At 55.1% G+C, this 13,649-nt stretch overlaps 2 protein-coding genes and 1 non-coding gene across 5 annotated transcripts in view; 2 read left to right on the forward strand and 1 right to left on the reverse strand.

Annotated features, from left to right (window-relative positions):
• LOC133348823 (huntingtin-interacting protein 1-related protein-like) overlaps positions 1-8,517 on the forward strand; it is a 45,496-nt gene extending 36,979 nt beyond the window's left edge. For 2 of the 3 annotated variants that reach the window (XM_061561852.1, XM_061561853.1), the window contains exons 23-32: positions 16-126; positions 893-951; positions 1,348-1,378; positions 1,567-1,629; positions 2,383-2,483; positions 2,903-3,008; positions 3,223-3,346; positions 3,479-3,546; positions 3,806-3,914; positions 4,582-8,517. In XM_061561852.1, coding sequence (XP_061417836.1) covers positions 16-126; positions 893-951; positions 1,348-1,378; positions 1,567-1,629; positions 2,383-2,483; positions 2,903-3,008; positions 3,223-3,346; positions 3,479-3,546; positions 3,806-3,914; positions 4,582-4,589 — 780 coding nt within the window. In that variant the 3' untranslated portion in view covers positions 4,590-8,517. The remainder of the gene's footprint in view (positions 1-15; positions 127-892; positions 952-1,347; positions 1,379-1,566; positions 1,630-2,382; positions 2,484-2,902; positions 3,009-3,222; positions 3,347-3,478; positions 3,547-3,805; positions 3,915-4,581) is intronic. The other variant, XR_009755839.1, reaches the window with a different exon arrangement.
• A 1,279-nt stretch (positions 8,518-9,796) lies between these two features.
• HPD (4-hydroxyphenylpyruvate dioxygenase) overlaps positions 9,797-13,649 on the forward strand; it is a 34,914-nt gene continuing 31,061 nt past the window's right edge. The window contains exon 1 of the mRNA XM_061561897.1: positions 9,797-9,888. Coding sequence (XP_061417881.1) covers positions 9,886-9,888 — 3 coding nt within the window. The 5' untranslated portion in view covers positions 9,797-9,885. The remainder of the gene's footprint in view (positions 9,889-13,649) is intronic.
• Positions 11,612-11,684, reverse strand: TRNAM-CAU (transfer RNA methionine (anticodon CAU)). The gene has a single exon. It is a non-coding gene; the product is annotated as a tRNA-Met (tRNA).

The following is a 13,649-nucleotide window of genomic DNA, read 5'->3' on the forward strand; positions in this document are numbered from 1 at the left end:
TTTTGGTTGTCTCAGGACCTGCGTCCCAAGGGCATGGACGTGCGTCAGGAGGAGCTGGGGGACCTGGTGGAGCAGGAGATGGCGTCGACATCCGCCGCCGTGGAGGCGGCAGCGGCTCGCATTGAGGTGAGTGGGGGTCAAGCACCTCCACCCTCCCCCATCGCTACCCTGCGACCCTGTGACACACCGACCTGAGAGCAATCGGGGGTGGGAGTGAATGTTTTTGGTGGTTGCGATGCGCAGCTCTTCGATATGTGTTCCAGTCGTACAGCGGCCCGTGCTGTTTGTCGTGATGTCCGACGTTTCCTTGCATCGGCTGGGAGTGAAACGTGAGACGCGGTGCCAAATTACACGCTCGGCGACATGACAAGAACAGACATTGTGAGTGCTGTAGTTTGTTTTAACGGGCTAGGCGGTTGGTGGACTATAATGTGGGGATCACAAAAAACCAACAAGATCTCTTTTGTTATTTAGACACCTCCAGGGCTTAATTTTAGCCTGGTCCCTCCGGGTCGGCGATCCTGAAGAAAGCGGCACACCACATCCAGTATACCACTCGCTATGAGCGTGTATTCTAAGTCACATGCCTCCTACTCTGGTCAACCGGCCACACCGGTGAAAATATTCTGTGAGAAATTGAGCATGGCTGGCCCAGGGTCACATCGGTGTCACAAATTGGGCCGAGGCATGTGGCCTAAAGCGCCGCCTCCACCACCGTCACCTGAGGCCCCTCGTCTGGGCTGGTTGCACCGATCCTCGTCGCCATTCTGACAATGAGGATGATCATCTTGAGATCATAATGTCCTGGACTTGATGATCTCGTGTTACGGGCGTGATAACCCGGCATGGTACACCGCGTGCGCCGTGACGGCCGTGTTGACGCATTCCGCAGGACATGCTGAACAAGTCGCGGGCGGCCGACACGGGCATCAAGCTGGAGGTGAACGAGCGGTGAGCAGCGCAGAGCGCCAGCGTGGCGGTCCGTGTGTGCGCGAGCGGTCCGTGTGTGTGCTGAATTCACGGTTACCGTGCCAAAATTCTAGCTCTGAGAATTAAGAATATTTTTTTGACTGCTACGCAAGAAACATTTCACTGCAGTAGGGCACATAGTGTAAAAGTGTGATCCCTAGTGTGCTGATATGGGAGATCACTTGAACGGGTCTCGGAAGTAGCTCTGTGATGTTTCCTTCCACTTGCCCGTTCTGTAGTGCAGGGAGATGCCGCGGCGCTCTGAGAGTTCAGAGAGTGATGTTCTACACTGGGAACAGTTGGGAGATAACGTTGGGGGAAAGAGGGGCACGTTTTAAATCGTTTTCCAATTTATTAACTTTTTTATGAACATTGCAGGATTCTCGCGTCTTGCACGGATCTGATGCAAGTGAGTATAGTTACGAGAAACGTGCAGCTAGTGCTTCATTTGTAACTTTTATCCGTTTTACACATCTTTAGTTTTGCCGCCTTTGTGCCATTTATTAATTGAATTAAATTGAATTCAAACGACGGTGGCGACGACACGGTGTTAATCGCAGCGACGTCCGCCACCGCCGCCCCCCTCCCTCTTCTCAGGCAATCAAAATTCTCATCGTCGCATCGTCGGAGCTCCAGAGAGAAATCGTGGAGAGCGGACGGGTGAGCGGGCCTCCATCTCTCCTCCTCTCGCCGTGTACTCCCGTGCACTGCACAAACCCCCAATGCCGCCGTGTCCAATCATAAACGCGAAGTAAGCCACCGCCGCCACCCAATCGCGACGTGAACGTGTGGACCACGGGAGGAGGCAAGGGCAGCTCCAAGGTCACAGGCACTGTGAACCCGTGCCGCTCCGTGCCTGGGTTCGGATCCGGGTTTTCGGCCAACGTTGAAATGCGATTTTAAATGGGGTGCCCAAACGTCGTGAGTTTGGTGGGTGTCTCGACCCCGGTCACCAAACGACCGCACCGTATAAAGCCGTCGCAGTTAAATTTGGCCCTGCACTTTGGATAAATTCTAGCTCCTGAGAAATTACAACAACAAAAAACTTCACTTTGACTGAATGTGATGAGCATCACTCTCGGTGGCAATGCGGGTGGGAAAGTGCTGCCCCCTAATGGGTGGACTGGAGGCCACTTGAAGGATTCTCTTGAGGTAACTTTGCGGTATCCGCTTCCGCGGGCCGTTCTGCGAACACGAAGGGTCGTACAGCCGTGCGGGATTTCCGAGAGAATTCTTCAATTCGTGGCGACGCGACGCGGAAGGCACAATTGGAATAACATTGACAGGAAATCTCTCCATCTGCTCGTGTGTGAAGTTAGGCATGGATGTGCGATGATTTAACGGAGCGCCGTTTGCTCCGAGAGGCTTCCGAGCGTGACCACTGCGTGCGTCCGTGCATCTGTGCGTGTGCAGGGTGCCGCCTCACCGAAGGAGTTCTACGCCAAAAACTCTCGCTGGACCGAGGGCCTCATCTCTGCCTCGAAGGCCGTGGGCTGGGGCGCCACCATGCTGGTGTATGTACCTCCCCCGTCTGTCGTCGTCGCCGCAGTGCCGGTGTTGACTTGTTATTTTACTACTGTCTCGTTTGTATTGTTTCATGTTCCTCTGGCTATAGCCTCCCCCCGGCGGTCGTGAGTGTAACGGCATTTGCCTCGACAGCCTGTGTGCCCTATATACGGGACCTTTGTCTTTGCGTGTGTGTGTGTGTGTACGTGTCTGCACATACGCATATGTGCCTGTGCATACGTCTCTGAACTAGTGTGTGCGCATTTGGTATGTGCGTGCAGGCGCGCGCGTCTGTTGGCACTACTTTGGGCACAAGCCTGTGCACTACAGCACTATCTGCTGTGCAGTGACTCGCGCTCATCCCTCCTCCTCTTCCTCCCCCCCCCCGCGCCCCCATGGTTTCATCGGTGCTGGTGCTCGTGAGCAGCGAAGCGGCCGACAAGGTGGTGCAGGGTGACGGCAAATTCGAGGAGCTCGTGGTGTGCTCGCACGAGATCGCCGCCAGCACCGCGCAGCTCGTCGCTGCCTCCAAGGTTCCCCTCGCCTGCGCCACACACCTTGCATCGCGCGCCTGCGCCGCTTGCCCCTGCACACCTACACCCATGCTCACTCCACATGCTCACTCCATGCCCTTGCGCCCACCTGCACGACGATGCCCACAGTTTGCCGTTGGCCGTGCCATGGCGGCGGGTTAACGTGGTCGCGTGCGCCGTCGCCCGTGCCGCCTCCCCCTCCTTCCGCCCGCAGGTGAAGGCCGAGAGGAACAGCGGCAAGCTGGCACGCCTGCAGCACGCGTCGCGCGGGGTCAACGAGGCCACGGCCCGCGTCGTCGCCTCCACCAAGACCGGGATGTCGCAGATCGAGGAGTCCGGTGAGAAGTGCGGTGTGACGCGGTGTGATGTGGTGTGACGCGATGCGGCGTGACGTGGCGTGATACAGGCGCAGCATACCGCGGTGGTGCGACGCTGCTTAATGATCGCCCGTTTGTGCGCTACTTCTACAGGAGCTATGAACTTTAAGGATATGACCATGACCCTGACGCAAGCGAAGCTTCGAGAAATGAACTGCCAGGTACGGCTCGGGGCTGTTCCGTGTGATTGTGTGTGTGAGCGATGTTTGTTCAACACCAGGTGTGTACGTAGAGGGGGAGTGTACGTGTGTCTGTGTTCCACCCATGTGCGTCCATGTTTGCGCAAATCGTGCGCTTCACGTCGGGGGGTAGGCGGGGTGCATGTGCGTGCGTGCACCCACCCATGTGCGTCCGTGTGCGGGAGTGTCCGTATGCGTCACGAGGCTCTCTCTCTCTCCCCCTCCCCCTCTCTGTGTGCAGGTCAAGGTGCTGGAGCTGGAGAATCTGCTGGAGAAGGAGCGCATGCGGCTGGGCGAGCTCCGCAAGAAGCACTACGAACTGGCCGGCACCTTGGCGCAGGGAGCAGACGGTAATTCGACACGCACCAGACAAAGGTCCCCCGAGTAGCCCCTCGCAGGCCGTTGGGGGCGAGCGCCGTTAGCGAGCGCATGCGAGGAGGGGCCGGCGCAGTGCACGTGGCCAGCGAAGCACCCGACCGTCTCCGTCACCCCGGCGTTGATGTTTACTTACCGCACCGGCTTCTCGGTATCGAAGTCTCGAGTCAACCCAGGGGAGGCCCGGGACCGTGATCTTTAACGTCTGTCGTGGAGCAGACGCACCTCCTATCTATTTAACGGTTTGTGCCCACCGCTGTGGTAACCGGGGCGGCCTGCCGGATTCGACCCGCGAAACTCTGACGTCTCCGATTTAAAGCTTTCGTGACTGCAGGGATTCATCTTCTTGGTTCTTTCGGTAAAGTCACGTAGAAGGGAAATAATAAAATAAAAAAAATTTAACATATTAAAATAATTCTCACAAGACATTCAGACTCTGTCTTTCCGACAGACCTGTTCTTCACCTGAGGACTGCTGCTTGCGTTGTGGCCGAAACGTCGTGAGAATTATTTTAATATGTTTTATTTTTATTATTTTATTATTTCCCTTCTACGTGACTTTACCGAAAGAACCAAGAAGATCTGACGTCTCCGCTGCTCGCGCGATGACCTCCTGAACCTTCCCTTCCCCCGTTTCTCACAGGCAACTGAGGCCCGTGGCGGCGGTGAGAGTGGAGGAGGTGGAGTTGGCGGTCCGCATTCCTTCGCTGGGATATTCGTCCACTCCACTCTCCACGGGGCACCGTGCGAGTGCTTTTGCAATAGCGAGATGGAGCTCAACGGGTGTTTTACTGGGACTCGAGAATGTTTCTTGTTGTGTTTTTAAGGCGGTGGGTGTCAACACTGGCAGTTTTTACTTCCCCTTTTCTGCGCTCTCGTGCCCCGGGGGCCCCCCCACCCCGTACGGACCGTCATTAAATCCTTAAACCACGACCCCCCCCTCCCCCCCCCCCGGTTCGTAGATGTGCAATGAGGGTGCGGAGAATCGAAACGCGCCTGCTGACTCGTTGGTGAGCGTGGCCACCACACCGGTGGTGCCGGCAGCAAGGCCGGGCTGCTGTGCTCGATGTGCGGTCGGACTGACAGCTTGGGGATTGAGGAGGGAGGGAGCATAGGTGGGGGGGGGGGGGGACGTTGAGGGTGGGGGGTGGGTGGGCAGCAAGGTCATTGTCTCTGTGCATTTGCCCTGTAAATCATAAGTGAGTTTTTACTGTGTAATTAAGGTGAGCATTGTTGTTCTATTTTAACTTTAACTGCTGCAGTTTACTGGCGTTCCACCTTTATTTGATGCACTCATGAGTTGAGTGCCTGTGTGTGTGTGTGTGCGTGCGCATACATTCCTGTGTGGATCCTAAGTAAGTGTACATGCGCGCGTGTGTGCGTTACACTGCACTAGGGCGCGTGTGTGCACACGGCGGGGTGGGGGAGCGGTTGCGCAGCGGTTTGATCGCTGCGCTACGAACCCGGGGACCCCATATTTTATTATTTGATTACCGCTCACGGCCAACACCGGTGACGATTATCTAAAGCAGTCCCGGGGCTCCCCCCTAAGTCGACTGTGTATGGAGACATCAGCACGAAGGGGCAGAAACAGATGTGGCCGGGCGCGGTGTTGTCCACACCACACACTCTCTCTCTCGCGCGGCGGACCGGCCTCCGTGCTCGTGCATTGTTCAGGAATGTGTGCGCTCCGAAAGGAGGAACGTCGCGTTTTGTCTTCGTTAAGTGGTGAGCTCGGAGCTTTCTTTTGCTAGAGGAAGTATGTGAGTGCGTGCGTGTGTGTACATGTACATTGTGGGGAGCGGTAGCGTAGTGGTCAGCGCGCTGTTCTACGGTACCTGGCGACCCCGGTTGGATTCCCGCTCGCGGCCGATACAAGTGACGATTATCTTAACCGGTGCTGGGCCTCCCCTAGGTCGACTCAGCCTCAAATGAGTACCTGGTGCGGTGTGTAAACATCGCCACTGGGGAGACAAAGGCGGCTGGGCGTGGTTGCTGGCCACCCACCCCCTCGTGTGTTGTTCCGGCCTTCATAGGTGCTCGCTAACAGCACTTGCCCCAACATCCTGTTAAGGCTATACGGGGGATCTTTGTCTTTGTGTGTACATGCATGCACGCGTGTGTGCGTGTGCGCACATTCATCCGAGTACTTGCGTGTGTGTGTGCGGGACGCGAGCAGCTCTCGGTGCTCTCAGTTGCCCACTGCTTGCCACGTGCAGGTTAAAATTAGCCGTCACGTCAAATAGCTAAACGCTAGATGTGAGTGTAGACGTCCTGTGTCAAGTACAATCTAGTCTTTGTTATCCCGCCAGAGTGTGGATGTACGGGGCCCGACTGTTTACGCCGCGTTTCATTGTTGAATGTTCACCGCGACCGTGGTACGGGTCGTCCCGTCAAGCGTTTCCACTCGTGCATCGGACGTGATCCGCGGCGCGCGCGTTGGTGAAATTGCGACGTGGTTTACGATTGATCGCTCGCTCGCCGCCGCCGCCACCACCGCCACTGGGATCGAGGTTTCCGCCGCACGCTCCTTGCTTTGCGACCGTCGATCGCGGTGGAGCGTACCCCCGGCGGTGATCCGACCCCATGGCGGTTACTTTTCATGTCAATTTTGGTCCTCGTCACGAGAACTTCTCGCAGCCACTCCGGCCGTGCAGCAATCCCGAGCGCAACGTGGGCCAGATTCTCATCGTTTTCGGCGGGATTTCACTTTTGTCGGATAGAACATTTTTGTTGCGAAAACGCGCCGACGTCTCCATTGCCAACAGTGGCGGCATGGGAAAGTCGGCCAAAGTGCGGTTTTGTGGACGGTTTTGTCAAAATGGGAATCCGATTACCTCCCGCTTTTTTATTTTCTGGGGGCCTCTTCTTTTTTTTTTTGCTCAACTTCTGGAGCTCGGTCGGTCGGTCGGTCAGCGGGAAGGGTTTTGCTCGCGAGACGAAACTCTCAATAGGGGGCGGCCCCCTGGTCGGACGGCCGTTTGCCGATGCTCGTCTTTGTCCGCGGCAGGCTCGGCGTCCCACTGCGACCGACAGATTCCTCCAAGGAGAGGTTGGCGTGGTAGCATTCATCGGTAAGCGATTATCTGGACCGGTCCTGCGCCTTCCCTAGGTCGACCCAGCCTCAAGTGAGTACTGGGCATGGTGCTGCCCCCCCACCCAACCCTGCTCGTGTACCATGCCGGCATTCGTAGGTGCTACTCGTCATAACAGCTCTTGTCCCGAGAAAGTATGTTAAAGGTGACACGGGGGATCTTTGTCTTTGGGCTGACAGAAATGATGGCACGCCAGGCTTGTAGAACCACTGCCGCCGTGTGGTCATTGACGCCGTGATCCTCTCGCTGCGCGTGGCAAGCGACACGCCACGCTAGCGCCGGCTTCTCTTGGCGATCGGCGAGGCCGACGCGACCAACAGCGGCCCCCGCGGCTACGACCTCGACGTTTTATTTCATTTTTAAAAAAATGTGCACTTATCGACCAATAAATCAATCAATCAATAAATCAACTCGCGAGTTGAAGTTAATATCCGTCTGCCGGCGTGCCTCGATGTAACGTGGCGATGTCGGAGGCTGCCGTCTTGCTGATGATAACGCAAACGAGCGAAATTTCAGCGCTCTGGGCGCGAGTGCGTCCGCGGTCGGATGGTGCCGGGTGCGCCTTTTTGGCGGTTCTGAACCAGTGGTTACGGACTGCACATTCCCTTGGTGGGTGCCAGTCTGTCCGTACGACGGCGATGACCGTTGACCTACACGCATACACACATACACACAGACGCAGGGTGATCCTCGTGTTATTGATCCGGTAAGGATGAAAATCAGTTATTGACCTGGCAAAGTAGATCATTTGCAGGGAGGACTGTTCGGACACTGGCGATGGCGCTGAACGGGCTGCTGCGCTGCTCTGCCGCCTTCTCGGCCCCCTAGCTCTGAGCGCTCGAAACGACGAGCGGAATGAAAACGGAGGAGTGTGTTAAAGGGGGAAGCACAGCAACCAAACGGAGCTCTCATCCTACCACCGACACTAACCATGGCTAATCAGCCACGAGGACTAGCCCCCCCTACCACTGACTCTACCAAACGAGAGTTGATCAACGACTTGTACTAACCCGACTAATAACAGCCAACTAGCCAAGCAGCAATTGGCCCTCTCATTAAACCTCTCCCGACCACCTGCCCTAACCAACCGGTCATGAGTTCTAGCCCACGAACTTTAAACAATTAGCCAAGCCAGCCACGAGGAATACCCCACCACCCCTAACTTGAACCCCACCGATGTCGCTGCGCGGGGACTCATGCTCAGTCGTGTTCCTCACATCGCGCTGGGCTACGGGCTCCGTTCCCTCTCTCCCCCCTTGTCTCCCTCTCCCACCGTGACTCTCCTCGTCTCTCTCTTTGCGAATGAACTTTCATCCTGTGGGTCATGGCGCGTGCCCGCAGTGTCACACGAGTCGAGGATTGTGTGTCGCTGTGTGTAATGTAAGTGCTGTATAATGTGGAGGGGTGGTGATGTGATGTGTCTGTGTGTGGTGTTGGTCGTGTGCCTTGCTGTGTACTTCTCAATAAAGTGTCTTTATAACTTTCTTCGTGTCGTATCCAACGCTTTGTCGGTTGTGCCCATCGGTGTTGAGAGCAGTCCCGGTCGACCTGACCGAGGGTGAGTGCGGGGTGGGTGCGTGGGTGGGTGGGTGGGTGTGGGGTGCGGGGTGGGGTGTGTGGAGTGCAGGGTGGGTGTGTGGGTAGCAGGGTGGGGTGTGTGGGTGTGGTGTTCGGGGTGGGTGCGGGGTGGGTGCGGGGTGGGTGTGGGGTGCAGGGTGAGTGTGGGTGCAGGGTGAGTGTGGGGTGCAGGGTGCGTGTGGGGTGCAGGGTGTGGGGTAGGTGCGGGGTGCAAGGTGGGTGTGGGGGTGCAGGGTGAGTGTGGGGTGTGGGGTGTGGGGTGTGGGGTGTGGGGTGCCGGTTTGGGTGCGGGGTGCGGGGTGCAGGGGGGTGGGGTGCAGGGTGCGTGTGGGGTGCAGGGTGCGTGTGGGGTGCAGGGTGCGTGTGGGGTGCAGGGTGGGTGTGGGGTGCAGGGTGAGTGTGGGGTGCAGGGTGGGTGTGGGGTGCAGGGTGGGTGTGGGGTGCCGGTTGGGTGCGGGGTGCAGGGTGCAGGGTGCGGGGTGCAGGGTGTGGGGTGCAAGGTGCGGGGTGCAAGGTGGGTGTGGGGTGCAGGGTAAGTGTGGGGTGTGGGGTGTGGGGTGCCGCTTGGGTGCGGGGTGCAGGGTGGGTGCGGGGTGGGTGTGCCGTGCAGGGTGTGCGGGGTGTGTGGGGTGCGGGGTGCAGGGTGGGTGGTGGGGTGCCGGGTGGGTGTGCGGTGCAGGGTAGGTGCAGGGTGGGTGTGGGGTGCGGGGTGGGTGTGGGGTGCGGGGTGGGTGTGGGGTGCGGGGTGGGTGTGGGGTGCAGGGTGCGTGTGGGGTGCAGGGTGCGTGCGGGGTGCAGGGTGGGTGCGGGGTGCAGGGTGGGTGCTGGGTGCAGGGTGGGTGTGGGGTGCAGGGTGGGTGCGGGGTGGGTGTGCGGTGCAGGGTGTGCGGGGTGTGTGGGGTGCGGGGTGCCGGGTGGGTGTGGGGTGCGGGGTGGGTGTGGGGTGCGGGGTGGGTGCGGGGTGCAGGGTGGTGGGTGTGGGGTGCGGGGTGCAGGGTGGGTGTGGGGTGCAGGGTGGTGGGTGTGGGGTGCGGGGTGGGTGCGGGGTGCAGGGTGGTGGGTGTGGGGTGGGTGGGAGAGCGCGCGGCCAATGGGGAGCGCGGGGAGAGTTCTGCACCACGGGGACTCTGGGCGCCGCGGGGGGGGGGGGGGGGTTGAGGGGGGGGGGGGGGTCTCTCTCGGGTTTTATAACCCGCGACTCGCCCCCGACAGAGCCGACTCGACTCGACTGGACCCGCGGCTCGGCTCTCACCTGCGACCCCGCCAGCAGCGACATGGTGAGAGGACTGAGAGAGACGGCCACCCCGACCCCCTTGAGAGAGAGCGAGAGCGAGAGAGCGCAGGGGAGAGAGACCTTGAGAGAGAGCGCAGGGGAGAGAGACCCCCCCCCATCCACCAACCCACCTTGAGTGAGAGGAGGATCGGAAGCCGTTGGACTGCGAGAAGGGCTGCGTGCAGATGCAGCACTTGTAGTAGTAAAAAAATATATACAGTAAAACCTTGGATTGCGAGCATAATTCGTTCCGGAAACGTGTTTGTAATCCAAAGCACTCGTATATCAGTTGTGATCACGTGACGCTCGGCAGACAAAGCGTATACACGTGCTACTCGTATTGCAAAACCTCGCTCGTTTATCAAATGAATATTTTTTTTTTATTGCTCGTCTTGCAAAACACTCGCAGACCAAGTTACTCGCAATCCAAGGTTTTACTGTATATGAAAAAAAAGAGCGAAAGAGAGAGCGTAGAGAGAGGGGGGGGGGCGGGCAGAGAGGGGGGCAGAGAGGGGGGTGTGTACATAAAGCAAAGATAAAAAAAAATTAAATGATGAACGAAGCAAAGTGCCGACTGCACCGAGCATCTTCTTGTTTCCTCTGATCGTAAAAGAGAGAGAGACCTTGAGAGAGCGAGAGAGAGGAGGGGAGAGAGACCTGGGTAGAGGCCTCCTCAGGGACCCCCTCTATCTCCCACCCACCTTGAGTAATGTCTTAGTGGCAACGTTTATTCAGGACCCACCACTGTTTCGTGTTCACCACCACAGTTCATTGCCGATTGTGAAATTTCGCATTTTGTTTTTACCGAATTCGAAAACAAAGTTATTTTGGTTGCCGATCCGCCTGCTCTAAAGAGAACCGCTCCCCTGAGAAAGATGTCCTTGGGGGAGACCCCCTTTGTAGGACCCCCTCAGAAAGATCTCCTTGGGGGAGACCCCCTTTGTAGACCCCCTCAGAAAGATCTCCTTGGGAGAGACCCCCTTTGTAGACCCCCTCAGAAAGATCTCCTTGGGAGAGACCCCCTTTGTAGACCCCCTCAGAAAGATCTCCTTGAGAGAGACCCCCTTTTTGAAGACCCCCCAAAATATCTCCTTGAGAGAGACCCCCTTTGTAGACCCCCTCAGAAAGATCTCCTTGAGAGAGACCCCCTTTGTGGACCCACTCAGAAATATCTCCTTGAGACCCCCTTTGGAGATCCCCTAAGAAGGGTCTCATCGAGAGAGACCCGCTTTGTGGACCCCCCTCAGAAAGACCCCCATATTCTCCTTAGAGAGACCCCCTTGAGAGAGTGAGAGACATCCCACGAGAGAAAGAGACCCCCTTGAGATATCCTCGGGATTCCCTTCAGAGGGATTCTTTAATGAAAGACCCCCTTCAGAGAGATTCAAATCACGAGGACTATTTATGTGTTGTGAAGAAGGGCCATCTTCCGAAACGTCGGCTCATATGCTTTCATATAAGGCCACATAATGTTTTTAACGAATGCGTTGAGTTTGTTGTTGTTGTTTGTGTACCACTGTCAACTCAATGCAGTAGCGGCAGCATCACCAAAATATTCAGTGGCTACATCACTCGCCACTGATGTTGGCCGTGACCGGGGATTCGAACCCAGCTAAAATCAGCACTCTCGGAAGAAGAGGAAGCAGGAGAATAATGTAAAGAGTTTACTGCTTTGGTTCAGCGTTTTTATTGACAAAAAAGTAATAATTTTTAAAAAAATATCCGCGTGCCCCGTGTGAGGATCGAACTCACGACCTTCAGATTATGAGACTGACGCGCTACCTACTGCGCTAACGAGGCAGCTGCAACACCACCGCCACCAACCCTGCTAGACTGTTGGGGCAATAGACACCACGCAGTATACAACAACAATCATTCGCTATAGATTAGAAGTTTTCGTGACTGCAAGGATCCATATTCTTTGGTTCTTTCGGTAAAGTCACGTGAATAAAAGAAAGTTTTTATTATTAATTAAATCACGACGTTTCAATTGCAACACAAGCATGCACAGCAATAATTTGTTTTGCCCACTTCAGTAAAAATGTTCTTGCTGTGGTTCTCGTACCAGGCTAGGTGCACTTTTAAGTCGTCACGTGAAGCGTGGAAGGCGAGCTTCTGATAAATCACGGGGACAGACCCAGGTGCCATGGGCTGGCTGACTTGAGATGACTGGCAGATGCACCACCTGTGTTCCTCATGTATATACCCACACACACCTCATCATCAGCATGCGGCTTGGTCAATCCACTGCTGGATGAATGGGAGGTCTCCCCAAGTCGTCGCAGTGTGATAATCCACGCAGTCTCCTGCACGCGAGCTGATTTCGTTCCTTCCTTTCTATCTATCCGATCCTTTGGTGGACATCCGCTCGACATCGTTGCATCGTCCCTCCTTGGCTGTAGCTCCGTTATTAGGCTTGCCCATCTGCCGTTCATATCCGCCCACGCCAGGTGGATGCAATAACGTCTGTGACTGTCGTTGAATTTAGTTCTAGATTTGAAGCTTTCGTGACTGCAAATGATTCATACTCTTAGGTTTTTTCGGTAAAGTCACGTAGGGGAAAATAAAGAAAGAAATAATAAAAAGACAGAAAATAAATAAATAATAGGAATAATAGGAAAAAATAGTATTTAAAAAAATAATATATGAAAAAATATTTTATTTCTATTACTATTTCTATCATGTTTATTATTTATTTGCATTATTTCTTTTCAATGTTTATTTATTTTTCCCTACGTGACTTTACCGAAAAAACCTAAGAGTTGAATTTAGTGTGTCTCAATGTGTCTGTGTGTGTGTGGATAACTGGTTCAGCGAGTGTGGTATGGATTCCTGCAGTCACGAAAGCTTCAAATCAAGATTGAGTGTGCAAGTGTTGCGCATGACCAGACCCGCTGGGGATGAACGGCTACAGTTCTGTGAATGCGAATGAGGCGTTTTAGAGACAAAAGCGGCCGGGACAATGAAAGTAACTTTGAATTCCTGCATCCTGAACGTGTAAACGGCGCTTTGTGGAATCCTAACTGTTGTTTATTTAAATCGTGATTAAGCCAACACGTATACACTGTGCCACACAAACACACACGTGTATGTGTTTAATCAAGCTACACCTACACTGCGCGTGTATGATGAACTCAACACATTCGTGATTAATACTGCTGTAAGAGGATGCGTTTGAATCCGCGTGTGGTGGCCACTTTCTCCGCACACTGACCAGAGGAGAGCTTTAACATTTGTCATTTGTGCATCATCATCAGATATCCTCGCATCAGCTGTGGTTTGTGTGCAGTCGATGATGCGGTTCAGGGGTTGTTAGTCCTGAGCTTCAGGGCTGGAGATCAAAACCTCGCTGGGTCCTGCAACGAGATGATGGGGCACACTTGGTAGACACTTTGCATTTTACCTCTTGCCCTGCGTGTGTAAACTAAAACTAAACTAGTTTATTTTTATTTTAACACTGAGCTATATAAGCTCTTTTTTCAGAAGCGACCTGAATATCACAAATGATAGCTCAACGAAGTGGTTTATCACGTGGACATTTATAGCAGCCAAATACTCTAAACGCTTGATGTTGATTCTAAATGTGGAGGGAAAAACCCGAGGACCCGGAGAAAAACCCACGAGACCATGGGGAGAGAGAGAGACATGGAAACTTCAAATATACAGCAGCAGGCATCAGGGTTGGGATCGAACCCACGACCTCCTGTACACCAGGCGAGGTAGTTAACATCTGCTAGCCACCGTGATGATGATGATGATGAGAGA

This window comes from Lethenteron reissneri, chromosome 28 (genome assembly GCF_015708825.2).
Source record: "Lethenteron reissneri isolate LAM-NWPU_2019-01 chromosome 28, ASM1570882v1, whole genome shotgun sequence".
NCBI classification, from domain to species: domain Eukaryota; kingdom Metazoa; phylum Chordata; class Hyperoartia; order Petromyzontiformes; family Petromyzontidae; genus Lethenteron; species Lethenteron reissneri.